The sequence below is a fragment of the Hesperophylax consimilis genome, chromosome 27 (assembly GCF_061612785.1).
Source record: "Hesperophylax consimilis isolate HC1 chromosome 27, BYU_Hcon_1.0, whole genome shotgun sequence".
NCBI classification, from domain to species: Eukaryota; Metazoa; Arthropoda; class Insecta; order Trichoptera; family Limnephilidae; genus Hesperophylax; species Hesperophylax consimilis.
The window spans coordinates 18,496,866-18,524,600 of NC_142862.1; the positions used below are offsets into that span (position 1 = coordinate 18,496,866).

The 27,735-nt window shown below is 35.1% G+C and overlaps 1 protein-coding gene across 1 annotated transcript; it reads left to right on the forward strand.

The window, feature by feature from the left end:
- The first annotated feature begins 1,019 nt into the window (after nucleotides 1-1,019).
- On the forward strand, nucleotides 1,020-27,217 carry Dgk (diacyl glycerol kinase 1). The gene is made up of 20 exons (XM_089648315.1): nucleotides 1,020-1,030; nucleotides 2,806-3,029; nucleotides 11,032-11,167; nucleotides 14,427-14,575; nucleotides 15,474-15,598; nucleotides 15,690-15,766; nucleotides 16,723-16,883; nucleotides 17,527-17,738; nucleotides 18,316-18,457; nucleotides 19,942-19,953; nucleotides 20,536-20,694; nucleotides 22,121-22,207; nucleotides 22,318-22,408; nucleotides 22,736-22,835; nucleotides 22,980-23,075; nucleotides 23,707-23,862; nucleotides 24,760-24,931; nucleotides 25,844-25,912; nucleotides 26,032-26,144; nucleotides 27,125-27,217. Exons 1-20 carry the CDS (start codon nucleotides 1,020-1,022, stop codon nucleotides 27,215-27,217), a joined length of 2,385 nt encoding a protein of 794 aa, XP_089504441.1.
- Nucleotides 27,218-27,735: the final 518 nt, after the last annotated feature.

A 27,735-nucleotide genomic window follows, 5' to 3' on the forward strand; every position in this document is an offset into this window, starting at 1 on the left:
TATAAGGAACATTAAGAATATATATATTTTTTAATAATTTCAGCCTTCAGTCGTGTCATATGCGTATGGGATAGCTCCCTGAATTCCAGAGGAAAAGTGTAATTTTGTTTCGAATTTCGGCATTTCTTTTCTCGATTTTATTCTTGCTCGAATATATCCATCGCGTGCTATACTTCCGCAAACAGCCAAGATAGCTTCAGTGACCAGCTTCACACCTCTCTCCACAGCCTGTGTGTGACAGGGAAAATTTTCAATCCGGATATTTATATCTTCGCTCATAATTTTGTCCCACAATTCACTTTCACCGTATTTTTTGTGAATGATGGCTCGAATATTTTTTCTGTCTTCCAGTTTATCAAATCATAATAATCGTTGGCTTTGAAGTTAATTTTTAGAGTCAAGAATGTCCTTACTTTTTTCTCCTTTGCATTTTGTCGGGCTTTAAGAATTCTTCTTACTGCTAATTCTTTTATATGTTGTCTTTCGTCTTGTAGCATCGCTAATAAAATATTTTCAGAATGAGCGAAGAAAGAGTTCCGCTCGATTATTCGAAAAACAATTGTTTTCAGCTCATATTTTAAATAGGAGGATCTTTTTATCATACTAAGGACATGTTTCGGACCATCTTTATATAAAGGTTTTGGTTTTATGGTGAACCATATTGACGCATACACTTTTATCACAAACGTAGCAATCTCAACCAGACTATGAGTTGGAAACTTTGTTGCTACATATAGTCTCAATATTCTATTTGCACAGGTTAGCCAACGAGAGTGTGCCAGCTTTCCTGGTTGCTTATTAGCCAAATCAGTTTTTACGCTGCCTTGTGTTACAGCTTGACAAATTTCATACAGATATTTTTGATCATTGCTTAGAATTTTCACGTCTATATCGGGTAAGACTGTCGTAATTTTATCAAATTTTACCACAAGGAGATCTTCACAGTGCTGTAACATCTAGCCAATGACTCCTGCAAACCTATTGGGACCTGAAGTACTGCCATCCAAAGTATTAAAAAGATGACGCAGTGGTAATTTGTTGGCATGCAACAAACATATAAACCAGTGTAATGGTTTATTTAAATGTCTTTCAATCAATGCGATTGCTCCATTCTTGAAGCCCGTGTTTACAGCCGTTCCATCGCATCTAATGGCTACAATGGTTGATAAATCTCCGAAGTGCAAATTTAAAAATTCTACAATTGAATCCTTAATAGAATTAGCGGTTCCAGAAGGAGGCGCGACGTGGCCAATGTACTGAGAATCTGGCTCGGAGAGCAAAACAATATGTTCTTCAGTAATGGTTCTCCTGTGGTACTTGTTATCATGTTTTTCCTGCACAATGGTCTTGTCTTTCCGACCATCAAAATATAACCCACTTATTTTACCGTCAGAACTCCCGAAGCTCGAAATCTGCCTTCTTTGCAACTCTTCTCGAACTTTTCGGCGCTCGCGTCGTAATTTACTTCTATCTATTACTTTTGAGAAATCTTGTTTAGAAATAAAACCAATATCTTGAAGAACTGTACTGGCGATGGTTGATGCTGATCTGTCGGAGACACCATTCCTGTCACAGGCAGTGGCAAAATTTTTTAATCGATGCCTCATCTGATTTGTTTGTGATTTCTATGTGGATGGCGTGGAGTATGCCGGAAAAAGTGTATAAAAGTCTGGATCTTGATTGTTGTCTGATAATCTTACACTATCATCCGAGGTCTCTGAAGTCTCTGGTGAGGGGCTCAGAGGTTTCTCAACAGTCTGTTTTTGAAGTAATTTATTTTGCCTCATCAGTCGTAATTGCCTACGCTCCAAAGCCTTGGTTGCCACTATATCTTTTGAGCCGATATACATTTTGCGGTTACTTCTCTGATCTTGCAGGAATTCTAGCTCCTTCTTGGGTATTTTCACTAAACATTTACAAAAATCGACACAGCAATATCAAAGAGTTTTTTTGTTGCATCTTCATAAAATTCAGTTTTCTTTTTAGGTACTCGACATTTCTTTAAGCATTTGTACTTGTGATAATACCGGGTTAGTTTAGTTACAATTTGACGTTCAGTTACAATAGGAATAGACGCTTTATTCCACAACGTAATTAGATCAATTGCAATTACTTCACATATATCTTTCACAGAAGGATCTTTTCCATTTGATAACCACTGCAAGTCATTTCTAATCCACAAATAAGATGAAGTTGGAATTTGATGATATTTTGTGGACTTTATAGGGTACTACCAAGGCACCCATTGGTAATATAGGAAACACGAAATTTGAAAAAAAGTTTTTTCACTCCGCCCTACAGTGTATGTGGAGATACAAGAGCCGAGAATGTTGTGGTCCTATAAATGAAGATATTGTGGACCTATAAATGGGGATAGTATAGCCTTTTACACGGTGTCTGGCAACTGGTAGTATCAGCGAGAAACTGGTGAATTTACAATAAACGGAGGAACCAAAAAAAATCGATCTGAAATCGATTTTTTTTATTTCGGTAACTAAGGAATTAAAAACTTTTTTCCTATTTAACAGCTGATAATAACCCCCTAGCAACCAATTTTTTCTTTAATTTCAAGTACAAAAATTCCAACTTTCGAATTACGATTTACTCGAAAACGAAAGCTCAATCAAAAAAATTTAGCCACAAACTCAACTCAATATGTGATTTAGATTCAACAGGAGTGAGAACAAAACATGTATTTTAATAACAGTAGATCTTAGATAGAATTTTAGATTTCTTTTTTCCTAAGCTTTGGAGCTTGTGGATAGCGGTAAATTACCTTATTATATCAACATCTTCTCTTTCCAGGCATTTATTCCTCTCGTTCGTCCGCCGCCCCCCGGGACTCACCCCCCTGGACGCGGATGGGGCCTCCGGGGGCGTAGGGCTTGTGAGCCAGGCCCCAGGCGGCTCGGGGGCCTCGGGTCTCGTGAGCCGCCTGCACGGTCTGACGGAGCGCCTGCATCTCACGTCACTGCATCATCACCATCATCAGAGACAGAGTAGCGAGGAGAATTCCAGAAGTAGAACAGGTAAGAGACATCTGATGTAATTTTTTTTATGTGGCACCTCACAAGATCGTCCCTGTCTGTTCAGTGTAAGGACAAGGGAACTATATTGCCACCCGATGGGTCAGACGTGTTTTATTAATGCGGATCTCAAAGAGGCCCGGATTATATAATGATGAAAAAACGAGTCAAAGAAACAACCCGTTCTCATGAAGCTAACATCAATTGTGAACAGGTGTTCCGCTCGTGTCCGTCGAGTTTTGCGTGCGTGCACCGGTACACAAGGAATCAATGCTGCTAGCTACTTAGGCTCTATTGAAATACCTGTGTAACAACCTCAGTATGCCTACTTCACACCTGTGAATTACAGATGGCAATCGATCTGTTAAAAATCAATTGTCAAGTAGACAGAACGACCTGCTTTGCATAGAAACAAGTAGGTTTATCAAATATTTCCGAGCTCTAGCCCAGAGGTGGCTCCCAAAGTCAATTGTTGAAATTACCTGATATTTGTACAGGATTAGAAACTGATCACTATCAAAGAATCTGCTACTCGAGTCTGGTTAGTAGTAACTATTTCGATTCTGAATTATAGTCAATTGTAAAACTACCACTCAGAATCGAAACTTTACATATTTATTGTTCTTAAAATCGATTTGAATATTACTCAGTTTTGTAAATATAAAGTTTAAAAAAAAAAAAAAAAAAAATGGCTTTAGATGTTATTATTAGAGCTGAATAGTCGGATACTTCGCGACCTTCCCCTCTCTCATTCCTATATCGTTCTCCTCCCCACTCAATACGGCATCACAACATTCCATAAGGGGTATGCCATTGTCCCACTGGTTCTATACCACTGAGTAGATAGTTAATTTGGAAGGCGGGAATAGGTACCGCCGCCGCTGGAATAATTTATAGGAATGGTTACTCTCTCGAAACATCGTCTTGTACCGCAGTGAGCATGTTGGATTCAAACGTCCGTTACTCCTGGATAAACTGACCCCTGGATTCCTACCCGCCCCTCATATATTTTTCCTTCTCTCCTTCAGAACTTTTCTCCTTCCTTTTCTAAAAAGACCCCCACACGGAATCCTAAAATGACCCCCACACGGAATCCTAAAATATAACATAGGCCCAAAAAAAGTTTTAAATAAACGGCTGGTATATGGAATTACCATATTATTTAATTAATAATATGGTAATTAACATTCTTTAAAATATTAATATGAAAACATATAAAACTGCTTACTAAAGTTTGAGGCCAATGAATTCACCTAGATTTCACTCTCCATCCTATATTTTTAGGTTCTATAAATTTGGCACATTATGATAAGCGATCGCTCAAAACGTTTTTGCAAACTTGGCATAATATGCCAAAAATCGCTCGAGTGGCATTTACCCTGTGGATCGTGTAAAAAATATATGTATCCATGTTTATTTAACTACACTTTCTCACCATCATTCACCTGAAAATTAATGTTTTGCTATGAATTCCAGTTTGAATACTGAGGGAATGAATAATATTTAAAAAAAAGTAACCACACACTACATTCATTTTTCAGAACGACATACACAAAATACAAAGATATATTTTCAGACGCCGATGTTTTCCATCTGTCCTTAGTTGAGTTCACTTAATGCATATTGGAAAAAATTAAATCAAATTGTTAATTACGTACCCTCTTCCTGTGCTGTTTGTAAGGATCTAAGATATATGAGTTATTTTCATTAAAGTGTGCAAGATATATAAAATATCTCGCTAATTTTTATTAAGGCGTTTACGATATCTTAGATAACTCACTTATTTTCATTAAGGTGTGTAAGATATCTAAGATATATCACTTATTTTCATTAAGGTGTGTAAGATACCTAAGATATTTCACTTATTTTCATTAAGGTGTGTAAGATATCTCACTTATTTTCATTAAGGTATGTAAGATATCTAAGATATCTCACTTATTTTCATTAAGGTGTGTAAGATATCTAAGATATCTCACTTATTTTCATGAAGGTGTGTAAGATATCTAAGATATCTCACTTATTTTCATTAAGGTGTTTTAATGTTTTTCTGTTTACTTATGTTTTTTTTTCTGAATGTAACATGAATTTTATGTTGAAACTTCACTGGTTAATGTAACATGTAAAATGTTATTATTTATATAATATTGTAAAACTGTTTGTGTCCCCAATACACTATAATAAAATAAAAAAAATACTGAAAAAAAAATCATTTTATACTAGCGTACAAAAAGATTTTTGACTAGTAAATATTATTTTCCCAGCGAGTATGATAATCTTATTTCAATAAGGTTTTATTTTTTTAATTTTAAAACGTAATCTTCTTTTAAATTAAGGGTGAAAGTGGATTTTACCAAAAATGTTTATGGTATTAATTAACTTCTCAATTTTTACAAACACCAATTAATTTTAAAAACATTTGAAGGATACGGCTCAGTAAAGAACGTACAAAAATAATATGAAACTAATTTGAATTCTATTATTTTTTTAACGCTTCATTAAAATTAAAATGTTTATTATTTTGTACTGACGCAGACCCATGAAAATCACGGGTGAGACTCAATTCTTGACTAATCTGGTTCAATTTTCAGTTTTTGTTAAAATCTTATATTCGTGTAAATCTGTAAGATTTTGAAAATGGCACCAAATTTTAACTTATTGATCCCAGAGTTACGCAGGATGCACAGACAACTGAAATTAGTATTTTTGACTCGTGCACACCACGTGTTACGACAGCCTCCATGGTCAAGGGTTAAGGCTCTCGACTAGCAATTCGAAAGGCGCGGGTTCAAATCTATTGTATTAAAATATTATTCTATTTTAAATAATATACAGTATGGTATTATTTGAGATTTTCACGGCCAAAAGTATGATAGTGATTTGTTTTTGGGATATTATGCCGTGTTGATTAACTTCTAGAGCACGGCTGATTACGGAGGCAATCAAAATAAGCTAAGCTTAGTAGTTCTTGGTATCCGGTAATTGACGGCTACACCAGAAATAAACGCAAAAAACCACTTTAAAATTATACATTAATATCAGCTCTTAGAGGGTTGGAGCTGGCAACACGGTATCGCATCTTCATACATAAACACACATTTCACCACAACCTTGGATTACACATCTGCCCTGATGATGGACACTACAATGCTGTCCGTAACGTTAGCTAAGGAAGAATATAGCGCAACACGGCATAATACCCCAAAAACAAATTACTAAAATATACAGTATACTTACTGCACGTCCCAGAGTGGATTCTCTCAGTATCAATTTTCATTCGATCTGAATATCCAGGTACCCCACCTTCCTTTTCCCCCATCTCCTTCCACTCCTCATTACCTTCAGCCACACAACATACCCTAATAGGAGATGTCATAGTCTCACTGGCTCCATATGGTTGGGAGCAGTTGGGACTCTCTTTGCGATATTCACATAAAAAAGCGCAGATTACGGGATAATCTGAATTCTTGACAATTCAATACCATTTTTGAAAATGTCACAATTTTTCTATCTAAAATGTTATAGGTAGGTACTTTATCGCTTGTCTGAATCCTTAACACATCAATTTCAATTTGTAAAATGACACTTAAAATTAAAGCAAATTTGAGTTCATTGATCTAGATTTCACGCAGGACTAACGCACAGAAAACTGAAATCAGCATGTTTGAATACAATATAAATGTAGGATAGTATTGTGACAATGAAAGATAATGATGTTGTTGTTGTCACAGCGTTTATTGTGAGTCAGAATAACATATCAGTTGAGTTGCGCAGTTGGAAGATGGCTCTGGATCGATGATGATGATGACACCAGGCGTAGACGACGATGGCGGCGATGTAGTCGTGGAGACCGGCCTTGTTGCTGCGTTCAGCACTGATGAAGAGGTGGGGTCTTCCCGGTACTCCAGTGTGAACGAGGTAGGCGAAAGTGCGATGGACTGGTCTGCAGATGAGTGGAAGATGCTGACCGGCGAATGCCACGGGGCCGAGGCGCAGGCTAACGTTATGCCAAGGTGGACTTGTTGACTGGGGTGATGATGTACTTAGGTCCTCCACCGCTTATATAGCTGCTGATTCCTTTATTCTTGTCTGCCACGGGTTGGAGTAGCGTCTGGACCTCAAACCCGCAGGACTGCTGACTCGGTTCACTGTATGAGCATTTGCATCACCCTGTATGCAAACATCCTATTATCAGCAGTTTTACGTATCGCAGTACCGATATTTTTATTGAAGTTTCATAAGACTGATTGCTGTCTCAGCTTTTTAACTCGTGCAGTCTGGTTATGATATGATGGCCCTAGAAGCGGTGACGTAACCGCTACATAAATATAAAAACAAAATGTTTACCATTCTCATTTTTTGTAACCCTTTAAAAAATATTCTCATTTGCGTTTTAAAAAAACGTTACACGAAACGATTCAAATCTGATTGATGACCATTCAACGATGGGATTTTTAATGGTTTTGAAAAGAAAACGCCTTCACCAACATTAAGAGGAACGACTGCGCGGCCTTTTTCAAGCAAAACTTCATTTTTAAATCAATAGGCAAATATCTAGGACGGATATGAAATATTTTATTTATTTGTGCAATATAATAATGTATGGTAAAAAATAGTAAATCAATTGTTCATGATTTAAGAGTTGGTGGCGTTTATATGTGAGCTAACGAAAATTATTTTTATAAATACGATTTGACGGCCTCCGTGCTCTAGGGGTAAGGCTCTCAACTAGCAAGCTGAAGGTCGCGGGTTCAAGTCCAGGCGTGCGCAAGTAAATTTTATTTGATTAATTTGTGTTATTTCACAATTTTTTCATTAAAAATAATATATAATACACTTTCAGCACGTTCCAGAGTGGAAGATACTCTCAGTATAGCCCAACTGTAAGACAACCCTTCAGAATTGAAACGTGACCAGATTTGAATAGCCAGGTACTCCGCCACCATCCTCTTTCCCATATCCTTCTCCTCTCCACTACCTTCAGCCTCAAAACATACCGTGAATAGGGATGCTATAACTTCACTGGCTCCAAATGGTTGGGAGCAGTTAAGACTCTTGTGCGGTTTTACAGATAAAAAAATATTAAAATTTTAATGTCATACTAGTCATGCAAATATTATGAAATATAGAATAAAAAATCAAAAGCATTTTGATGAACAAGTTTAAATCACAAACGACAGATTTACTTTGCAATACAAATTTTTTGTATTCGTATATCAACAAAAATTTTAATGATTAACTAATGTTAATTAGGTAAGGTTTTTAAAGGATAACAAATTATTATAAGCAATAATTATTCACCTAGAATACTCATTCAAAATGAAAATATCTCCCGAGAAAGAATCTTACCATCGGCGGCATTTTTCCTTTCTCGCGAGATTTTTTCAATTTAGGCCACTTGCACGCATTCTATCATGACTTGAAAAAATCACGTGGATAGACGTTCCTACTAAGATTACGAAAATGTTAGATTTTTTAATAATACTCGTAAAATCCTTTTTTTACTTTACAACGTCACCACGTAAATATATTTGACATTTGACATTACATGACATACATTACAAAAGGATAATAATTTATGAACGCCCATATGTTTTTTTTTACTATTTATATGTAATTAGTTATAATATGGACATGTTGATAAAACGGCAATTCTTTATTTCGCCATTAAGGTATCCATTGTATTTCGCCCGATTAAATATTTGATAAACTTACTAAATTCCGCTGCATGCAAAGGCTCTTTAAAAAAACAGCACTTGATTTTAACAATATCTAACGGACATAACGATCATATTATTATTCTTGTAGTAATTATGTTGGGTTTGTCGAATTCCGCTGAATTCTAAGGCTCTGATTTCAACTTAATTATCGAATGGAGACAACTACTTAAGTCGGGGGTTTAAGTAAACATTCATAAAATAGGTTTTTAGGGTTTAGTTTGGGTTATTGTGATTGTGTGTATTTCCTACCGTTCTTTATTATTTAATGGCATTATATTATAAGCCGTAGAAAATTTAGTCGGACGGTTTCAAGTACTACTTAGTACACAGTGCCAAGCGCCAAGGTACCTAGGCGTTATAGAACATAGTGGTAATTTCGGCCGTTGCTCAGCGTTATGGGTGGCAATTTTGGTAGCCATAGAAACTGTGAAATATAAAAAAGCCATAGAAACGTGTTCGGGAACGTTGTTAGGTGCAACTTGAATCGTATTGGCACCTTAGATAAGCGACAGCGGGAAGCTACTCAGTCAGCCTACTACGCGCTACGTTTTAACGAGCTATCAAAATAACTTACTCTTTCCGCGCCGCGATTACTTAAATAATCCTTGCTGTAATAAATCTATTATAAAATATTATCTGGTTTACTTTCAACACCGAACACATCGTCAACCTTCGCAACAAATATTATAGGGGATTGCCAATGCAAATGTTCTAAAATACCTACAATACAAAGTTAAGAAGTTAAGCCTAAAATAAAATAAAATTCTATGTAAGTTACCATTAATTTTTTTATTATCTAGTCATTTTAGGTTTTTTATTTTTTCCTCAGTCTTAAAAAAAAAATTCTTTCAAAAATTTGCTGTGAAAGGAAACGAAATTGTGTTTATATTTTTTGTAATTGAAAACTTAATTTTTTAATACGGTTGGATAACCAGGAAATGCTCTCATAATCAGTATTAATTACGTCAGTTATCATATTGTAGAATCCTCGCATTTTTCCCACATTCACAAAATACCCAGCCGGTTTAAATTCTCAGAAATTCCCGCAATCTAGGGATATTTGATATATTATTGACCGATCGGTGGCCGAGTTGACATCGCGCTTGGGTCCCACCCAGGCGTAGTGTGTTCAATTCCTCGGCTGGCTAAGTCCTCCATCACAACACAAGCGACATTTTCCGCTTTTTATGGTGGTAGTAGGAGATTTTCAAATATTGTCAGGTTATTCGTAACCCGGGAATGTTTGTCTTTCTTTTTAAAAAAAAAAAAAATGGCTTTTTTTTTTTAAATTTTTGGCTGTTTAGTAAAAATATATTCCCACCCATTAATTATGACCCGCCTTTTCGGCTTATAAAAAAATGGTCCGATTTTGCGGATTAAAATTTTAAACAAATCGCCATTGTTTCAAAAATACTATTAAAAACAGAAAAAGGAGTATTATTATTTAAAAATTTAAAATGGTATGCAAGCGACTATTATTGCTTATAATAATTTGTAAAAAATTTGGTACCTTTTTTGCATTGTTTTATTTTATATTTCACTATGTGAACTACCATGTTAATTGAGCATTTTTTTAAATAATTACTATTTATGCCGCCGCAGACGAGACTTTAATAGCGCTGACAGTAATGTCACCTCAGTTGGACTAGGTTATAAATGATTTTTTTTTCAAAAATGCCTTTTACATGCAATACCATTTCTTTGCTCATTTCTATAACAAAAAATAAGTTTCAGAGCTAACTGTGTTGTATTTCCGTAGATACTTGTATGGTGAAATTCTAACAGAAAAGCTTTAATTTATTTAACAAGGTTCTAACATCACATTGCACCTTTTGCAATTGCCATTTTGTTTGTATCTGACAGTTGTTCGTTTTTATGAGGCGCAGTTCGTCATTTTAATTGGATAGGGTTCTAACTTTGCCTTACCATGTTCTAATGTGTGTCAAAGTTTGCAAATACGATTTCTCATAATCTTTTTTTAACATTTTCTGATTTTGAGGTTCAACCTTGTGTAATTATTTTAGTTTAACACATAGTAAATGAAAACATTTAAATCTTTGACACATCATGTCTCAGAACAAGGTAAAGTGAAGTTAGAACCCTGTCCCACTGAGGTGACGAGTTGGAAACCACTCTCCCTAGATTCGTCTCGTTCTTGTGTGCACTAAACTTAATGATAAAAAATAGCGAATAATAGTAATCAGTTTCCCATTTCGTCCGTGTCATTTTTCAAATAACATTTGCTTTACGGCGGCAATATAAGAGAAATGATTTTTTTTTTCTTTCAGGGAGTGTTCATCCTGTGGTCCAGCAGCTGATGCAGACCAGCTACTCCTGCCAGGATGGGGTCGACAAGAGGCCGGTAGACTCTAGTCCCAACCATAGCCAAATGTCCAGAAATTCATCCAGAAAGTCCAATAACTCGCTCCTAGTCAATAATGGCAAGTATCAAGGTATTAAAATAACTGTGTTTATGAATCTAACTTAGGCTCATCGTTTCTGGTTCTGTACCAAGATATTTAAAATAACTGCTAATTAATATTATTTCAATCTCCCGGTTTTTTATTTATTATTTGGATTATCTGGAATATATTATTGTATGACGAACACCCCTGCTATAGGTCACCCCAAGTGATTCGCTAAGTTTGGTGAAGTTTGTTTAGGTCTTGAGACTGGTTAAGGGAGACTTTTTGGCTTCTGCAGTCGGACTCTCTCAACCCATCACCTTGCTGCTTATTGGGAGGGATGGATTCATATGTCCGTTACTCCTGGACAAATTGACGCCTCGGATTCCTACCCACCTCTCATACATTTTTCTTTCCCAGAACATTCTCTCATTCCTTTCCCTAAAAAGAACTCCGACACACCATAGCAAAAGATGACATAGGCCCAGAGGGATTTTTTTTCTAAGGGCCTCCTGTGTGGAGCTAATGCAAAAAAAAACAATAGAAATAGATACAAATGAACAGGTTTTAATAGAATCGTTGATGTTTGATCTGCCTTAGATGATGATCCAAGATTTGGTGTCTGATTTATAATTAGTGTTCTGTCTATTGACCAGTGGAAGTGCGTTGTACAGCTTTGTTTCAAGAGTTGTTTTTAGATTGTACCCTTTTAGTTCTAGTATCACGAGCAGTTTGAATATTGTCAAATACAGTTCTGTGTTTGAAGATGTAAGAGGTAAGAGATTGCATTGTCCAAAACAAAGACAGTCCTAAAGATTTTGTCCAAACTCCCAATGGTTTTAGAAAAATCTTTATAATTAGTTTCTGAGCTTTAAAGAGTTACTATTATAGTTTGACCGAAAACAAAATACCATTTTCTGGCATCGTCCAGAATGGCGCGCGTTGAGACGACGCGAGTGAACAGAACTAGTAATAAATTATGCCCTTTCTGCACATTATTTTGTTGTGGTGTAGCTATAACCACCATGAAGCTTCTCCGCAGGTGTAGACAGAGATGATGGACCGCAATTTATTTAGTTTTCTTACTAGAGTAATTCCGAATGAGTAACAAATCTCATTTTAAGGCGGGAGGCACTTACAATACATAGGTGGGAGTTAATAGGTACAATTTTACATATTTATAGGTATTTTGATGTTAAAATTATTAGTTTCACATTAAAAAAACAGCACAGAAATAGTAAAAGGGAGATTAAGTATATAATATATTTTTCTTCTATAATATTATGTATTTAATTGTTTTGATACGAAGCTGTACTCGTACATACGTCCGTTTAAGAGATACAGTTGGCCATTTCAGTTAAGCATGCACTTGGGCATATGAACATTCCAATTTTTATTTCCGTTTATCTCAAAATTATGTATTTGTAGATAGGCCTCTGTGATCATAAACCCAGAATTCGTAACTGTAAACCGTTTAAATCTCTTTAATATTCATTGTTTATAAAGGTAATAAAGCAGATAAGGATTAACGACCTTTTAAAATCAAATATGAAATCAAATCACTATCTCGTTATTAATGGGAGGGTTCTTTGAATTCTCCCTTATTTTATTTCCATCATTAGACTTTACCGCAAATCACCCCCCTTGTATTATTTTCGCGGAAATTCTACCTCTATTGCCTAAATTAAAACACCAATTAGTTTGCGTTGTATAATAATAGTAAAAATTTAAGCAAATGGAGATAATTAAATCCGCACTACGATCTCCCGTGCTGAGGATATCAATTACATATTATTAAAATTGAATAGTATGGATAATACGAAGTAATTATTAATATTTTATGTAGTTTTTTATTGTGAAATAAATTTAAATGAATGAATTTCTGATAGCTAATGTTTTGTATATTGCTTTTTATTTGAGATTTAAATGTTACTATTTATAAATAAAATTATGAGTTTTGAATGAGAGTGGGATTTTGTTGTTGAGTTTAGTACCACAGAATATGATTTTTTTTACCTGAATGTTGTATTTGTAGTTGCTTGTTAAATATGTTTTTGATTCTGAAATCTATTGTTTATTATTTTACAAGTAATAATTATTCGCCTGAAACACTCATCCACATTAGAAAATCTTCTGATAAAAGATACATGACGTCAACGGAACTCAAACCCGTGTCCCTTCGATTTCCGGTCGACATCTCTGACCACTGAGCTATGGCGGCTTATCTCTTATCCGCGAAATAATTCAATATATACTAGTGTTTCATTCAACAATTACTGCTTGTTACATTTTTTCACCTGGAAACAATCAACTTTATTTTATATGAGAAAGGCATTGTAAGTGCTAACTCTCTCACTAGATGGCGTCGACACAAATTGTCTACATTTTTAGGTGAAATACTTGAAATTTTCAAATATGAATTATTATTTTTTGGTAAACTAATGTTTAAGACAAGATTTTTTTATGCATACCACAAAGGGTAACAATATGATTAAGATGTTATTTATTGTATTTTGTGTTTATTAATATGAAGACGTATTTTTTGTAATGGAGTTGTTTAATTGATGTGATGTCAAGATTGCTGAAGATTTCGTCGAGTGACTTTCCAGAATAATGTTCATTGTGAATTTTTGTGTTTCAATTAGTGATTTTAGGATATTGTCATTTCCATTGACCCAAGCGATACCATATTCTCATACATCACACGAGGACAGTACAATACTGTCTTGTCCCAGCTCCGGACGCATTGTCCTAGTGTGAACTGTAGTTTGGAGGACAGGATATTATCCCAGAGATAAACGGGCAAGCTATCTCCACAGGATAGTGTTTTACCGCCACCACCGGTCGCGTTTTCAGAGTGTAAATGCGTTTGGACAAAACAGTAGGACAATAGCCAATCGCTCCACGTGTACATATCTCGGCGTTCGGACCTCGTATTTAGACTTAAAATGGAATGGAACGAAATGGAACACTACAATACATCTTGGTATAAAAGACTTAATATTTTTAGCGATCTCGCTCGTAACACGCGTTGCGTCGTCGTGAATTCATTTTCGTAGTGTTCCTCGTTTGAACTACGCAGAACTGTTGAATTGTCCAATTGTCCTGCCTTTCGCAATCGATGCTGTTCAAGAAACAGGGGCACGACAATATTGTATTGTCCTCGTGTTATAATAGTGATTGGTAAAGAGCCATGCAGGTCTTGATTAAAACTTTTTTGTAAAGGACATTCTTGAGGGTTTTGAAAAAATAATTTTCCAACTGTTGAATTTGGTTAGCCTTCAAATATGTTATTTATTTTCAGACATTAAGAGTCTGGTTAGGAAGTCATCAGCCCTGGATGTCCACACCGTGAAGGTGTCGCTGAAAGATATCGTCTGCTACCTCTCTCTCCTGGAGGCTGGGAGACCAGAAGATAAACTAGAATGTATGCATTTTGTTTAATTCTTAAACTTATTTCTACCATGCAAATGTCATTCTACCATTTTATAGGAAGAAATGTATTCAAATGGTACCTACGGAATAATATGTATGCTTTGGTGACCGGATAAATCATCACAATGATAATTCATCACATCTTTAAAAAGTTGTATAAAGTCATGGAAAGTGATGAAACAAAAACTTTATTAACTGGTTTAAGTAGGTAAGGTTAGGTTAGGTAAGGTTAAAAAAAAAATTCATCGTTTCTAATGACTTTATATCACTTTTTAAAAGTGTGTTGAATTGTCACTGTGTTGAGTTATCATGGAACCGTATGCTTTGAATCAACTACGACATCAGTCGGACTTTGACCGCCGAAAGGCGCACATTGAAATAACCAGACCCTGCAAATAAAAGTACAGTATGCTAAGGTAAGGCAAAGATATATTTTGTTTTAAACGAACAGCTACCTTAAAAATGAGTGAGTTTGGGAAAATTATCACACATTTGTAAAAGTGTCTAACTAGACATTGTAAAAAAGTATTCAATTTTGGGAATAAGCTGCAACTTTTTTTTACCCAGTTTTTTTTTTTTTTATTTGCGCGTCATTGTAAAAAAGTCCATGTAATTCGTAAGTAGATTTTATTTTCGAGTGTTTAAAAGTGGTTACACACTGCGAGTTGCCTGCATACAGATTCATTTATTGACAAATCACAGACAAGGAGACGGTCACGTCGCCTCCTGCGCTCCTCACAACTTGGTTTGTCTATCACTTTAAATATCTATGGATCTACCGTACATGATTTTTCTTGTTCCTCATATGTTGAAGTAAAGTTGAAGGTATGCTGATGTTATTCCGTCAGTTATTCATAATTAATTTGATCCATTTGAATTTATTTTTCCAGTCATGTTCCGTCTCTACGACACTGACGGCAATGGGGTCCTGGATACGAATGAGATGGACTGCATTGTCAACCAGATGATGAACGTGGCAGAATACCTCGGCTGGGATGTCTCGGAGTTGAGACCCGTAAGTGATATTTTCTTTAAAGAATTGTCTATCAGAAATAAGAACCTTGTATTTTTCAAAACGGAATTTCGTTAATTTTTTTTTATTACAGATTTTGCAAGAGATGATGGTAGAAATTGACTACGATGCTGATGGAACTGTCTCTCTTGAGGAATGGAAGAGAGGAGGGTATGTTTCAAAAGTATTATCTTATAATAATTATCTTTCATATGTCACGTTATTTTAATTATATCTTTTCAGCAACCATCTTTAGATCATCTTTAGTAATCGTTAATACATCTTTGACACTTCTTTATAATCTTCATGCTCACAGGACGTTTTCCTTCAAACTTAAAGCCTCCTAGTATGCGTTCAAAGATGGTGTGAAGGGGAGATATGTAAATATGAATGTTAAGAAGGGCGCTAATATTAAAAAGCGATAATAATTGCAGATTTCACGGTTGTGTCGAAACCGGTAGCAAAGTGAACAAAATTTAAGTAACAAATGTACATTAAAAAATAAAACTCAATACAACAATAATCTCCAGAAATTGTTACATAGTTAATGCCCAAGAAACACAAAAAAAAATTCAAAATCAAATTTGAATATTATCTAAAGTTTTTCCAATGATTACAAAATTTTAACATTAAGTTATTTTTATTAAATTTAAAAAATGGGTTAGTGGCAAAAAATGCATCTTTATGACTGCCTAACTATGTCCGCCTTTGGAGGAATATTATTCTATTCTTGGAAGAAATAATCAGCAAAAAATATTTTTTACCATGACACTATCTGGATTGCATTTAATTCGGAAATAATCTTGCGATATTAAATAAAGATAGCAGCCAATAAAAATATGCGTTAAATAATAAAGATAATGTTGGTAGTTCTTAGTCGAAGTATAAAAGTATAGTTACTAACTAAATAAATAAGCTTGGATTAGCTCAGTGGTCGATCAAATCTCCGACAAAGCAAAGGTTCTGGGTTTAATTCCTACATACGACCGTAAATTTTTCTGTGGTTTCTGATTCATATATTCGTTTGATAATCACTAATATTGTCTTCAATGATTAAATAATGATTTAATTTAATTTATTAGCTTCGCACAAGATCATCTAAGAACAGCTTAATACATTATGTTTAGGCTAACGACAATTCCACTCCTGGTGCTCCTGGGCCTAGACACCAGTCTCACTGGGGACGGAGAACACGCCTGGAGACTTAAGCACTTCAACAGGCCGGCCTACTGCAACCTCTGCCTAACCCGCCTGGTGGGTCTCGGGAAGAAGGGATTGTGCTGTATATGTAAGTTTGGTTCCATGACAAAACAGAATACGAAAGAAAAATGATGAACAAAAAAAACTGATCTAACCTGAACTAACTTAACCCAACCCTTTTTATCATGTTCTGTTTTGTTAATTGGATATTTGAAACAATAAATTGACACATTGCCTTCTTTTTGAGAACTAAATGAAAATCTCCAAGCTCCATGGTTCTTGGTGGAAATGAACGATTTTAATAAAAAAAATATAGACAAAACTATACAACTTTCATGATGCCAGAGTTTGCAGTTCGGTGTATTGGCTGCCTTAGTCGTTGATATTTATATTTGAATATTAATTTTAAAATCTAAATGTGAAACGTAAAATTAAAAACAAATGCATTATATCTATAATTTTATTTAATGATTCTGTGATGACAGAAGCAAATAATTTAAAAATATTCTAGAGAACAGAATGTGACAAATTCTATCCACAACCGCTCAAGATTTTTTTTAATTTTTCTGTGTATTTCTGCTTGCTGTGCTTTTAATGTGTTTCTAAAAATATGCAAATCTTACTTACTCAAAACCAAAAACAAAAATAAGTGTGGTCTTGTTGGTGTCCCTTGTAGAATTCCTGAAAATACACATTCCATACAAATTTGATCGATCCTCATTTTTTTTCAGTTTGTAAATACACAGTCCACGAGCGTTGCGTCCAGCGCGCACCATCAAACTGTATACAGACCCACGCCGGAGTTTCTCGTGGTGGGGCAGAATCCAAGGGGCCCCCGAGACACCACTGGGTGGGGGGCAACTGTAGGGGGCGATGCGCCAGATGCAGGGCCCCCATGCAGGGAGGAGTCGCGGGGGTGCGGTGTCGGTGGTGCCAGACTTTGGTGAGTCGCATTTTTTAAACAGTATGCCATTGAAAATAATTTCCCTCGGGGCCTGTGTCATCTTTGGGAATGTTGTGTGGAGGGTATTTTTAATAAAATGAAGGAGATGAAATGTAAAAGTGTGTGGGTGGGTAAGAATCTTGAGGTCAGTGAGTTTAGGAGTTACAGATACGTCCCTCCCACTGCGGTGCAAGCAAGAGGGTCAGCTCTTACAGCCAGCAGTTCTTTTCAAATCGTCAGCCCATCTCAATAAACCGTCTATGGCAATTATGAATTTTAATGAAATCCTCTTGCCAAAACAATTTGGTTTTTAGAAACAAATACTTGATCGATAAAATGATTCGCTACAGCACTAGGCACTCTTTTTCGGTTAAGGGTTGACAATGATCCTGGTTTAGAATTACCTTTTACTTCTGTTTCAAGTTTTTAATTAATTTTTCAGTAAAATTGTAAAATTTATTTGTATTTTATACGGCGATGAATCGATAAAAAGCATTACCTTTTCACAATTACTCTTTTTCGATCAAGATTGGTGCATTGCAATACATATTTATTATCTATTAATATTTATCTACAGGTCCACAACAGATGCAGCGGTGGCATCAAGGTGGAATGCAGCTTAGGCCCTCACGCCATGCACGTGCTACCTCCAGGATGTCTCTACCCTCGGGTGTTGGACAGGCAGAGAAGTCTTCCCCCACCTACACCTTCAGACGTAAGTGTATTTTAAAATACCAACAGTTATTTATTCACGTCTTGTAGGCTTTACGTGTAAAAATTGCCATAGGTAAGTCATTCAGGAGTAAAATAAACGATATTTTCAGGTAAAATACAAGTAATCATTGAGAGTTTGGCTGTATAAAGTAGTTCAATAATAAATATATAATAACAACAGCACAAAATAAGTACTTAAGGTATTATGAATGCTGTTGCAGAGCAATGTGTAGTAACTTTGTTGATATTCATAAAAATAAACATGAACAAAACAAACTGTTGTACAGCATGTTTGTAGTTAGCGAACATCTATTACGCCAGATTGGGTGGTTTATAGATCAAAGCAAAATTAATACAGTTATAAAAGGCACATGAAGAAGTATGAAAGATATAAAGATAAATCGAAAGTTATACAATGGAATTTGATAAGTGTGTTATAGTAATATAATAACGTATTTAAAAATAAGTTCGTCGGCATAAATAAGTAAAACAATAAACGTAAGCAGTTTTTCATAAAGCACGTTTGTAATCAACAAACCTTCATAACGCCCAATTGGATGTTTCACAGTACATAGAGAAATTGATATAAAGATAAAAATTGCAGATAAAAAAAGAATTGTATATATTATAGCTAAACTCCTTTTTATGGATCTGTTACAAATATTAGTTATATAGTTAAACTCCATTTTTAAAGATCTGTTACGAATATTAGTTAATTAGCTAAACTCTATTTTATTATAAATCTTTGACAAATATTAGTTCTACAGCTAAACTCAATTTTTATAGATCTGTTACACAAATTAGTGATATAGCTAAACTTTATTTTTTTTAAATCTGTTACAAATATCAGTTATATGGATAAACTCCATTTTTTATAAATCTGTTACAAATATTAATTTTATAGCTAAGCTCCATATTTTATAGAACTGTTACAAATATTAGCTATATAGATAAACGCCACTTTTTATAAATGTGTTACAAATATTAGTTTTATGGCTAAACTCATTTTTTTATAGATCTTTTACGAATATTAGTTTAGCTAAACTCTGTTTTTTTATAGATCTGTTACAAATATTACTTTTACAGCTAAACTCCATTTTTTAAAGATCTTTTACACATATTAGTGATATGGCTTAATTTTTTTTTTAAAATCTGTTAACAATATTAGTTATATGGATAAACTCCATTTTTTATAAATCTGTTTCAAATATTAATTTTATAGCTAAACTCCATTTTTTATAGATCTGTTACGAATATTAGTTAATTAGCTTAACTCTATTTTTTATAGGTCTGTTACAAATATTAGTTATACAGCTAAACTCCATTTTTTATAGATCTATTACATTTATTAGAGATATAGCCAAACTTCATTTTTTTAAATCTGTTAGGAAAGTGATGTGTTGAATTGTCATTGTGTTGAGTTATCATGGAACCATATCCGATCCCGTCGTTTTTGTTTGCCAACATATTTATTTTATCTGTGAACAAGTGCACAGCTATTGTGAAGGCGTCACCAGTGTTCTTCATACAGTGATCTTCTTCGTGTTATATTACTATGTTTTTTAGATACATGTAAAGAAGAGCATATATGGTAGGCGGGCGGCGTGGATTTTATTTTTTTGAAAGACGATGAAATTTTGCACACTTGAACTACAAAACAAAAGGAAATTCACTGTTTACATAAGATTTCGAAAAACTAGGCAAAAAGTCCAAGAAAGGCCGTGGACTTCTGATTTGAACATTTTGTGATTCAACAATACAAAAGAAATCAATCCTTAATCTGAGCCACATATTTATTGAAATATTTGTGGCTTAATAATTTATTTTCACCTGGACATATCTTGGTATAAGCGGAAACTGGCTAACGACAAACATTTTCTCAATGAATTAGTAGGTCAAATAAAGTGCGTTGCACTAATTTCTTTATGCGGTTACCACTTACCCTTATCTAGTGTGTTTTGGTTAGAATTTTTTTATTAATTCTTTACTTTCTCTTATATCTAGATTTGCCCCTCCCCTGGTCTATGCATGACCACCTCCCAATCTATGCCCATCACCCCCACGAATGTCCGCCCCCCTCCAGCGGCCTTTGTCGCAGCATCTCGCCCGCCCGGCTGTCCATTGCTAGTCTTCGTCAACCCCAAGAGTGGCGGAAGGCAAGGAGCAAGAATTATGAGGAAGTTCCAGTATATCCTAAATCCGAGACAAGTACACGATTTGAGTAAGGGAGGACCAGCAAATGGTGAGTAATTATTATACTCCTTATTTTGATGCTCTCTCTTATCCGAGGTTGGCTCTCATCGGGGAAATCCTCATGTGGCTGTGAATACCTTGTGGCTTTGAAACTGTTTCAAAGCCACAAGGTCCAGCGACGTTTTTTCCTGCCATTTATTTCTCTACTATGCCCACCCAGGCAACTTGGATTTAATAACTCTGCTAGATAAGTCCTCCAACATTGCAAAAGCATTATTTTCCGCTTATAATGAATGTAGTAGGGGGCAGTCAAATATTATCAGGTTATTCGTAAACCAGGAAAGTTTGTCTTTCTTTTTATAAAAAAGTCTTCCTTCGAATTTTCTTCAGACTTTATGTTCGGGTTAAATCTTCCCCACAAGAAAAACTAAACCCATCCACACACTTTTCCACAAATGATCATCTAGTAAATCCACATTATGAAAGTGCATTATATAAGCATAATAAATACAAAACAATACAATAACAACAACACGTCAACTCACCAGAGATACAATGGGAAAATAATTCACCGACTCTAGATATTTTCATGTCAGAGGGTTCGGCTCGGTAGAACTCCTAACTGGACCTATAAATCCTACTGATCTCTCAATATAAATATTTAAAAAATCTTTCGTAATCCTACATGTATTTAATATGAAGGATTTTCGCATTTTTATATATAAATTCTTTGATAGATCTAATACGCCTAAATTTTGAATGAGAGAGCTAGGTATAATGCCAGTATCCGAAATAACAAATGGCAATATTTTTATCGTCTGAGAGTGCAAATTCTTTTTATCTCATTTCCTAAATCTGTGTATTTTCTTATATTTTCACTAACAGATTTTTGAATATTACAGGAATTTTGAATAGCGACATCAATAGTATAAGTTATTTTTTTTTAATTTTGTCATGTAAAATTATATCGGGTCCATTATGACTAATCGTTCGGTCTGTTAGTATAGTTTTATTATAATATATTTTATAAAATTCATTTTCTAAAAATGAATTTGGTTCATATTCATAATATGATACTTTAGTACGGCAGTCAATCAAGTTATGTTTATTTACCAAACTTTGGTGAATTATTTTTATAACTTAATTGTGCCTAAATGTATACTCGGACGGTGCTAATACAGAATATTTATTTTTATTATTTTAACATATTTTTTCTAGCCTTGGTGCATTTCAGAAAGAACCTCCATGTGCGTCACATTATTTTGTTGTTCATAGCATTTGGAATATGCCGAGTTCTCTTGGACATTTGGTTGCATAGTCCCAATTTTTTTGGTTGCTAAATATGTATTATTTTAGTTAATTATCCTAATTGACAAAAGAGAAATGTTCTTATCAATAGCTTCAACCAAACATTTCACATGACTTGCGCACTTACGCTATCTCTTTTAATATATATTCCGGCTTTTTCATTTTAGGTCTCGCCATGTTCAAGGATGTTCAAAACTTCAAAGTCATTTGCTGTGGAGGTGATGGAACCGTTGGCTGGGTCCTTGAAACGATGGGTGGGTTCAAATTGACATATCATTCAAAAGCGTACCTTATCAGTCAAATATGACAATCTCTCAAGTTTGTATACTTTCCTGGTAAATAATTCTGATGTTTGGCGTTTCAGATAAGGTACCATTTGAGGTTCAGCCCGCTGTAGGAGTCATTCCTTTGGGTACCGGAAATGATCTAGCGAGGTGCTTACGTTGGGGAGGAGGGTAAGCAATCATAATTTAATTATTAGTGCACCATATTTACTACCGGTTTAGTCCATAAACATGGGAAAAATAATAATTTTTACGCATTATTGGATTTTTCAGATTAGAGGTAATACGACGAAAAATACATTGCGAGCCTAAAATATATTAATGTTGACCTGTAATTTTCAAATAGTACTTGCTATGCATGCCTGAACACATGATTTTAGCGCTGTTTTCTCTAAATTTCGGCTTTATTATAAAGATGATCGGTGTTTCACAAAGCCCCCTTCTATTATTTATTTTGTCAAATGGTTTCGTTAATAATTTTTTTTTGTATTATTTCAGCTACGAAAGAGAAGCATTACCAAAGATATTAGACAGAGTGGAGAAGTCTAGTACCGTGATGATGGACAGATGGCAGATAGAAGTACTACCCGCTGAAACTGTGAGGAATTAGTCATTATGCTTCCTTTTATTATCATTATAATGCACAAGGAGAATCTTATCTATTATCTCTAAATATTAACTTACGTTCAATTAATTGATCAATACTCTTGACACTTAACTAGTCTTCTTTCTTCTATAACAGACTGAAATGCCATCGACTCCTTCGGAAACTTGTGCAAGACGGGCTCCATCTGTAGCGCCCTATAATATTATCAACAATTACTTCTCTATTGGAGTGGTAAGTCAACTAATGCAACAATTATATCTGAATCCAATTGCAATAAATTTGAAGTTCTTCAAATATCTCTTAAACCGAAATTATCTTCTTCCCTTTATACTATTCTAGTCAACGAACCATTGTTTTGATAAGGCACCTCCAGATGTCCTTGTCCTGAACTACTTTAGCGGTATCTGTGTATTGTCCCAATCTTTCCTCAGACAGTCGCTGGATTTTGATTTTACCTGGGCTGCCCACTGGACATCTTTCCTTTAGAACTGCCATCGATATTTTATGCATACGTTAGTCTTTTTCATTCGGAGTGTATGTTCCAGCAACTTTATTTGCGACTTTTCTATAAAGACTGTAGCAGGGATTCGGATAGTCGATCTAATATCGACCGACCGGTCAGTGGTTGAGTGGGCATAGCGCTTGGGTCTCACCCGAGCGTCGCGTGTTCGATTCCTCGGCTGGCTAAGTCCTCCATCACAACACAAGCAACATTTTCGGCTTTCTGTGGTGGTAGTAGGAGATTTTCAAACATTGTTGGGTTATTCGTAACCTGGGAATGTTAGTCTTTCTTTAAAAAAAAAAAATAAAATATCCAATATCTTAACTACCATTTAATGATGTTATGTTTTCTGTTTTTTAGGATGCTGCCATCTGTGTGAAATTTCACGTGGAGCGGGAAAAGAACCCTGAGAAATTCAGTTCACGAATGAAGAACAAGTTGTGGTATTTTGAGTACGCGACCACCGAGCAATTCGCTGCCTCTTGCAAGAACCTTCAGGAACATATTGATATTGTGGTAAGTAGTCTAAATGAAATGTTATAATTTGATGATAAAGATAAACTGTGTTGACATTTTTTGAATGAGAAAACACTAAAATGATGTTTATTGTGGATCCAAGTTGATATTATTTAATTTGAATTCCCGTGCTTTATGAAAAATGAAATATTTTACTTTTTCTCAGTAGGTTATTAATTATTTTATTAGTAACTAATTATTTGTATCAATTTAAGTTAATGATCGGCTATGGCCGGTTCAGGGTTTTATCCGCATTGTGACGAAAAGAACCAAGAAACCTCATCCTATAGGGTCCACCAAGCAAGGCCTTCGGTTCATAACGGTTCGGTTATCATAACTCTCGGAAATCTGTTGTATCCATCAAATTCAAATTATTTTGTAAAGAAACTTGAACGAAATTTTGACTGAGTCTAAAATTTAACTGAGTCTAAAATTTAACATTCGTTTTTGGAAAGCAGATATATTATTATCACAAGTAGATTTAATTTTCACAAACTCTTTCGAAAAATTATATGTTTGTCGGGAAATTTTTTAAATCTGAATATCTTCCCTTAAATTTTATAGCATTTGTTTAATTTAATCCAATTTAATTTAATTTTAATAATTAATAATTTAATTTAATTTTAATAATTAATAATTTAATTTAATTTTAATAATTAATAATTTAATTTAATTTTAATAATTAATAATTTAATTTAATTTTAATAATTAATAATTTAATTTAATTTTAATAATTAATAATTTAATTTAATTTTAATTTAATCCAATGTTGGCTGAGGTCCTGAAAAGTTTCAGTGGTTTTTATTCAGCATACAGCATACACTTACAAGAAACAAACTGAACGCTTGTAACATTAGCTTGATGAAATGATGACCACAATATTTTTTTTATTACCAGTGTGACGGAGTCCCACTCGACCTGTCCAAGGGCTCCCGACTGCAGGGGGTGGCTCTGCTCAACATCCCCTTTGCGCACGGGGGCTCCAACCTGTGGGGCGACCCTCCACCGCGCAGGAGGGGGCGCCGCAGGCCTCAGCCGGCCCCGGTCACCCTATCGCAAGCCGTTCAAGGTAACTGCTAATAGATTTTATTGTTTCGAACCTACGCAGGGACGCTGCAAAAGATGACGCAAGCTGCTAAGCAATGAAATTCAATTTTGAATTATTTATCATGCGATTTTACTACTTGCATAGATAATAGAAGCACGAAAGTTGAGCCATGAATTAGTATAAAACCGCGTGTACCAAAGTATCGCCAACATCGTTCATCCCACCAAATACTGTAGAATAGTTATAATACCTCCAATTTTTGACATTTCCCATACATTATCATGGCAGTATACTACACTAGAACCTCCTAGCAACACGAGTTGTGAGGCTTAGTTTACTTTCATACATTTGAATGTATTTTTGCATGTTTACGACATGCTACACTAACGCCTATAGTGGCCAAAGTTGTCAGCCAATACAAGTAAATGCTGCTAATATTCTACGGAAGTTTTTTTTTATTTTTTTTTATAGTGAATACCTCACAAGAGTCTCAACTGCTCCCGTCTGGAGCCAGTGAGACTATGGCATCCCCAATTGGGAAATGTTGTGAGGCTGAAGGTAAGTGGGGAAGGGAAAGAGGGGAAGTACCTGGCTATTCAGATCTAGTCACTAAACACGGCTAAAGCCATTTGGAGCAACGTTTCAATTCTGAATGGTGGTCTTACACCAGGGCGATACTGGTAGTATCTTCCACTCTTCCACGTATTAAAAAACATTACTTTAAATTATATCTACAGAAAGCGTTTCAAAAGCATAAACTTAATGTGTGCTTTGATGCACAGTTTGGTCATAGCTCGACGAGAGTTGGCACGTATTCATGTCATATATGGAAAATCCACTTTCTTTCCAAGTTCCCACAACTTAACCCGTTGCTATTTTCTACATAAGAATGTTTTTACGTAGTGTCTTTCAAAGTTTTCTTTTCCTTTTCAGATATTGGTGACAAGTTAATAGAAGTTATAGGACTCGAGAACTGTCTGCACATGGGTCAAGTCAGAACAGGTAAGAAAAAAATTAAATAAATTATCTCTCTATCTCTCTATCTCTCTATCTCTCTCTCTCTCTCTCTCTCTCTCTCTCTCTCTATCTCTCTCTGACATCAATTTTATTTATCTCCACAGGTCTCCGAGCCTCTGGACAACGTCTGGCCCAGTGCAGGGCAGTAACCATAGTTACCAGGAAAACTCTTCCGATGCAGATTGACGGAGAGCCATGGATGCAGTCTCCGTGTCAAGTAAATATGTTCATTACTTCCGTAATAATAGATAAATGTTATTTAGGGGAGACCGGAGCAAAGCGAGTACATTAAGGTTTGGTGAATGAATTTATTAATCAAAATCACATTTTATTCGGTATTCATAACTTTCTATAAATAACAAAATTTTCTTTAAACTATAATACATCTAAGGATTGAACTTACCTCCCCAGGAACTGGCTCAGGGACTTAACTGCTGTGAACTACGGGGTTTTCTAGGAGGTGTTATTTTGATATTCAATCGTAAAATACCAATGGTTTCGTTGCTTGTGTACACGTAGCGCCATCTCGTTGAAAGTAAACGTTGTCCAGATCAATACCGTCTAATTCCGGTCAGAAAAAATCATTAATCATCTCTCGATAGCGCAATCCATTGTAACCAACCGTAACTGTTGCTCTAGCCTCATTTTCAAAAAATTAAGGTCCAATGACTCCGCCGGACCATAAACCGCACTAAACAGTCACACATTGAGGATAGAGAGGCTTTTCAACAATAACTCTTGGGTTTTCCGAGCCCCACCCAGATGCGACAATTTTGCTTATTGACAAAGCCACCGAGGTGGAAATGGGCCTCATCACTCAAGATGATTTGCATTTGACTCAGTGAATTTTAATAATTTAAATGCGTCGTTGAGGCGTGTATCGTTCCATTTTTATTAATGGCGTAGTTTTTACTTGTCAAATGACAAAAATGACAGCTTCAAAAGTAACATCTATCGAAATAGCGGGCTATTCAAAATAACACCTCTTATTGAAAAACCCTGTATATTTGAGCTTTGGTTTGTGAATCTCTTTTCTTTGATATGGTTTTGTTGATTTTATCTGACATGTTCATAGAAAAAACGTTTAAAAACTTTTTTTAAATTGATAGAGAATTTTTAATTGGGGGGAGCGCGTCGTTACATTGCAGGAACGCGCTGCGATGTTTGTTAATAAATCCATATTATATTTATTTTCAGATAAACATCACACATCGAAATCAAGTACCCATGCTAATGGCGCCACCACAGGAAAGAAACAAGGGACTGCTCAGGTTTCTGCCTCATTGTTAGCCTTAACATATAAACCACTTTAGATGGTAGTGTTTAGCTGATGGAGAAATCCGTTATATCATCAATATTTACTCTACAAAAGCAAATCAATGTTGGAAAATCCCACTTTATCAACTCAAAAGAATCGGGTGTCAGTAATACTCACGGGTGAAATGTCTAAGAAACTGACTCAACCTGCTACTCGTGTGTTAAAAATTGCTCATGCCAAAACTCCATACGAATTGTATCCATTTGTTTGTTTGTCAACGTTGCCTACAACAGCGAATAGGTAAAACAACATGTCCAATCACATAGTGAACAAAAAAACAGTGTACAGTTCATTGGAACCATTCGCTATTCTTTCAAGTCAAAACTAATCATAAAGCATATAATAAAAAGCCGTTATGACTGAATGGTCAAACTGATCCATAGTAAGATGAATCTGCCTCGGTGACATTTTTTTATTGTATGAATCTGGTTTTATTCTTGACTCCCCAACCTTCTGTTAACAGTGTGATTCTACTCTTGTAAGGCCTACC

What these genes read in the sequence shown, in the direction of transcription:
- Dgk (XM_089648315.1), top strand. An exon ending in GAATTCCAGAAGTAGAACAG is followed by an intron (nt 3,030 to 11,031) that starts GTAAGAGACATC and finishes TTTTTCTTTCAG; the next exon opens with GGAGTGTTCATCCTGTGGTC. An exon ending in ATGTCTCGGAGTTGAGACCC is followed by an intron (nt 15,599 to 15,689) that starts GTAAGTGATATT and finishes TTTTTATTACAG; the next exon opens with ATTTTGCAAGAGATGATGGT.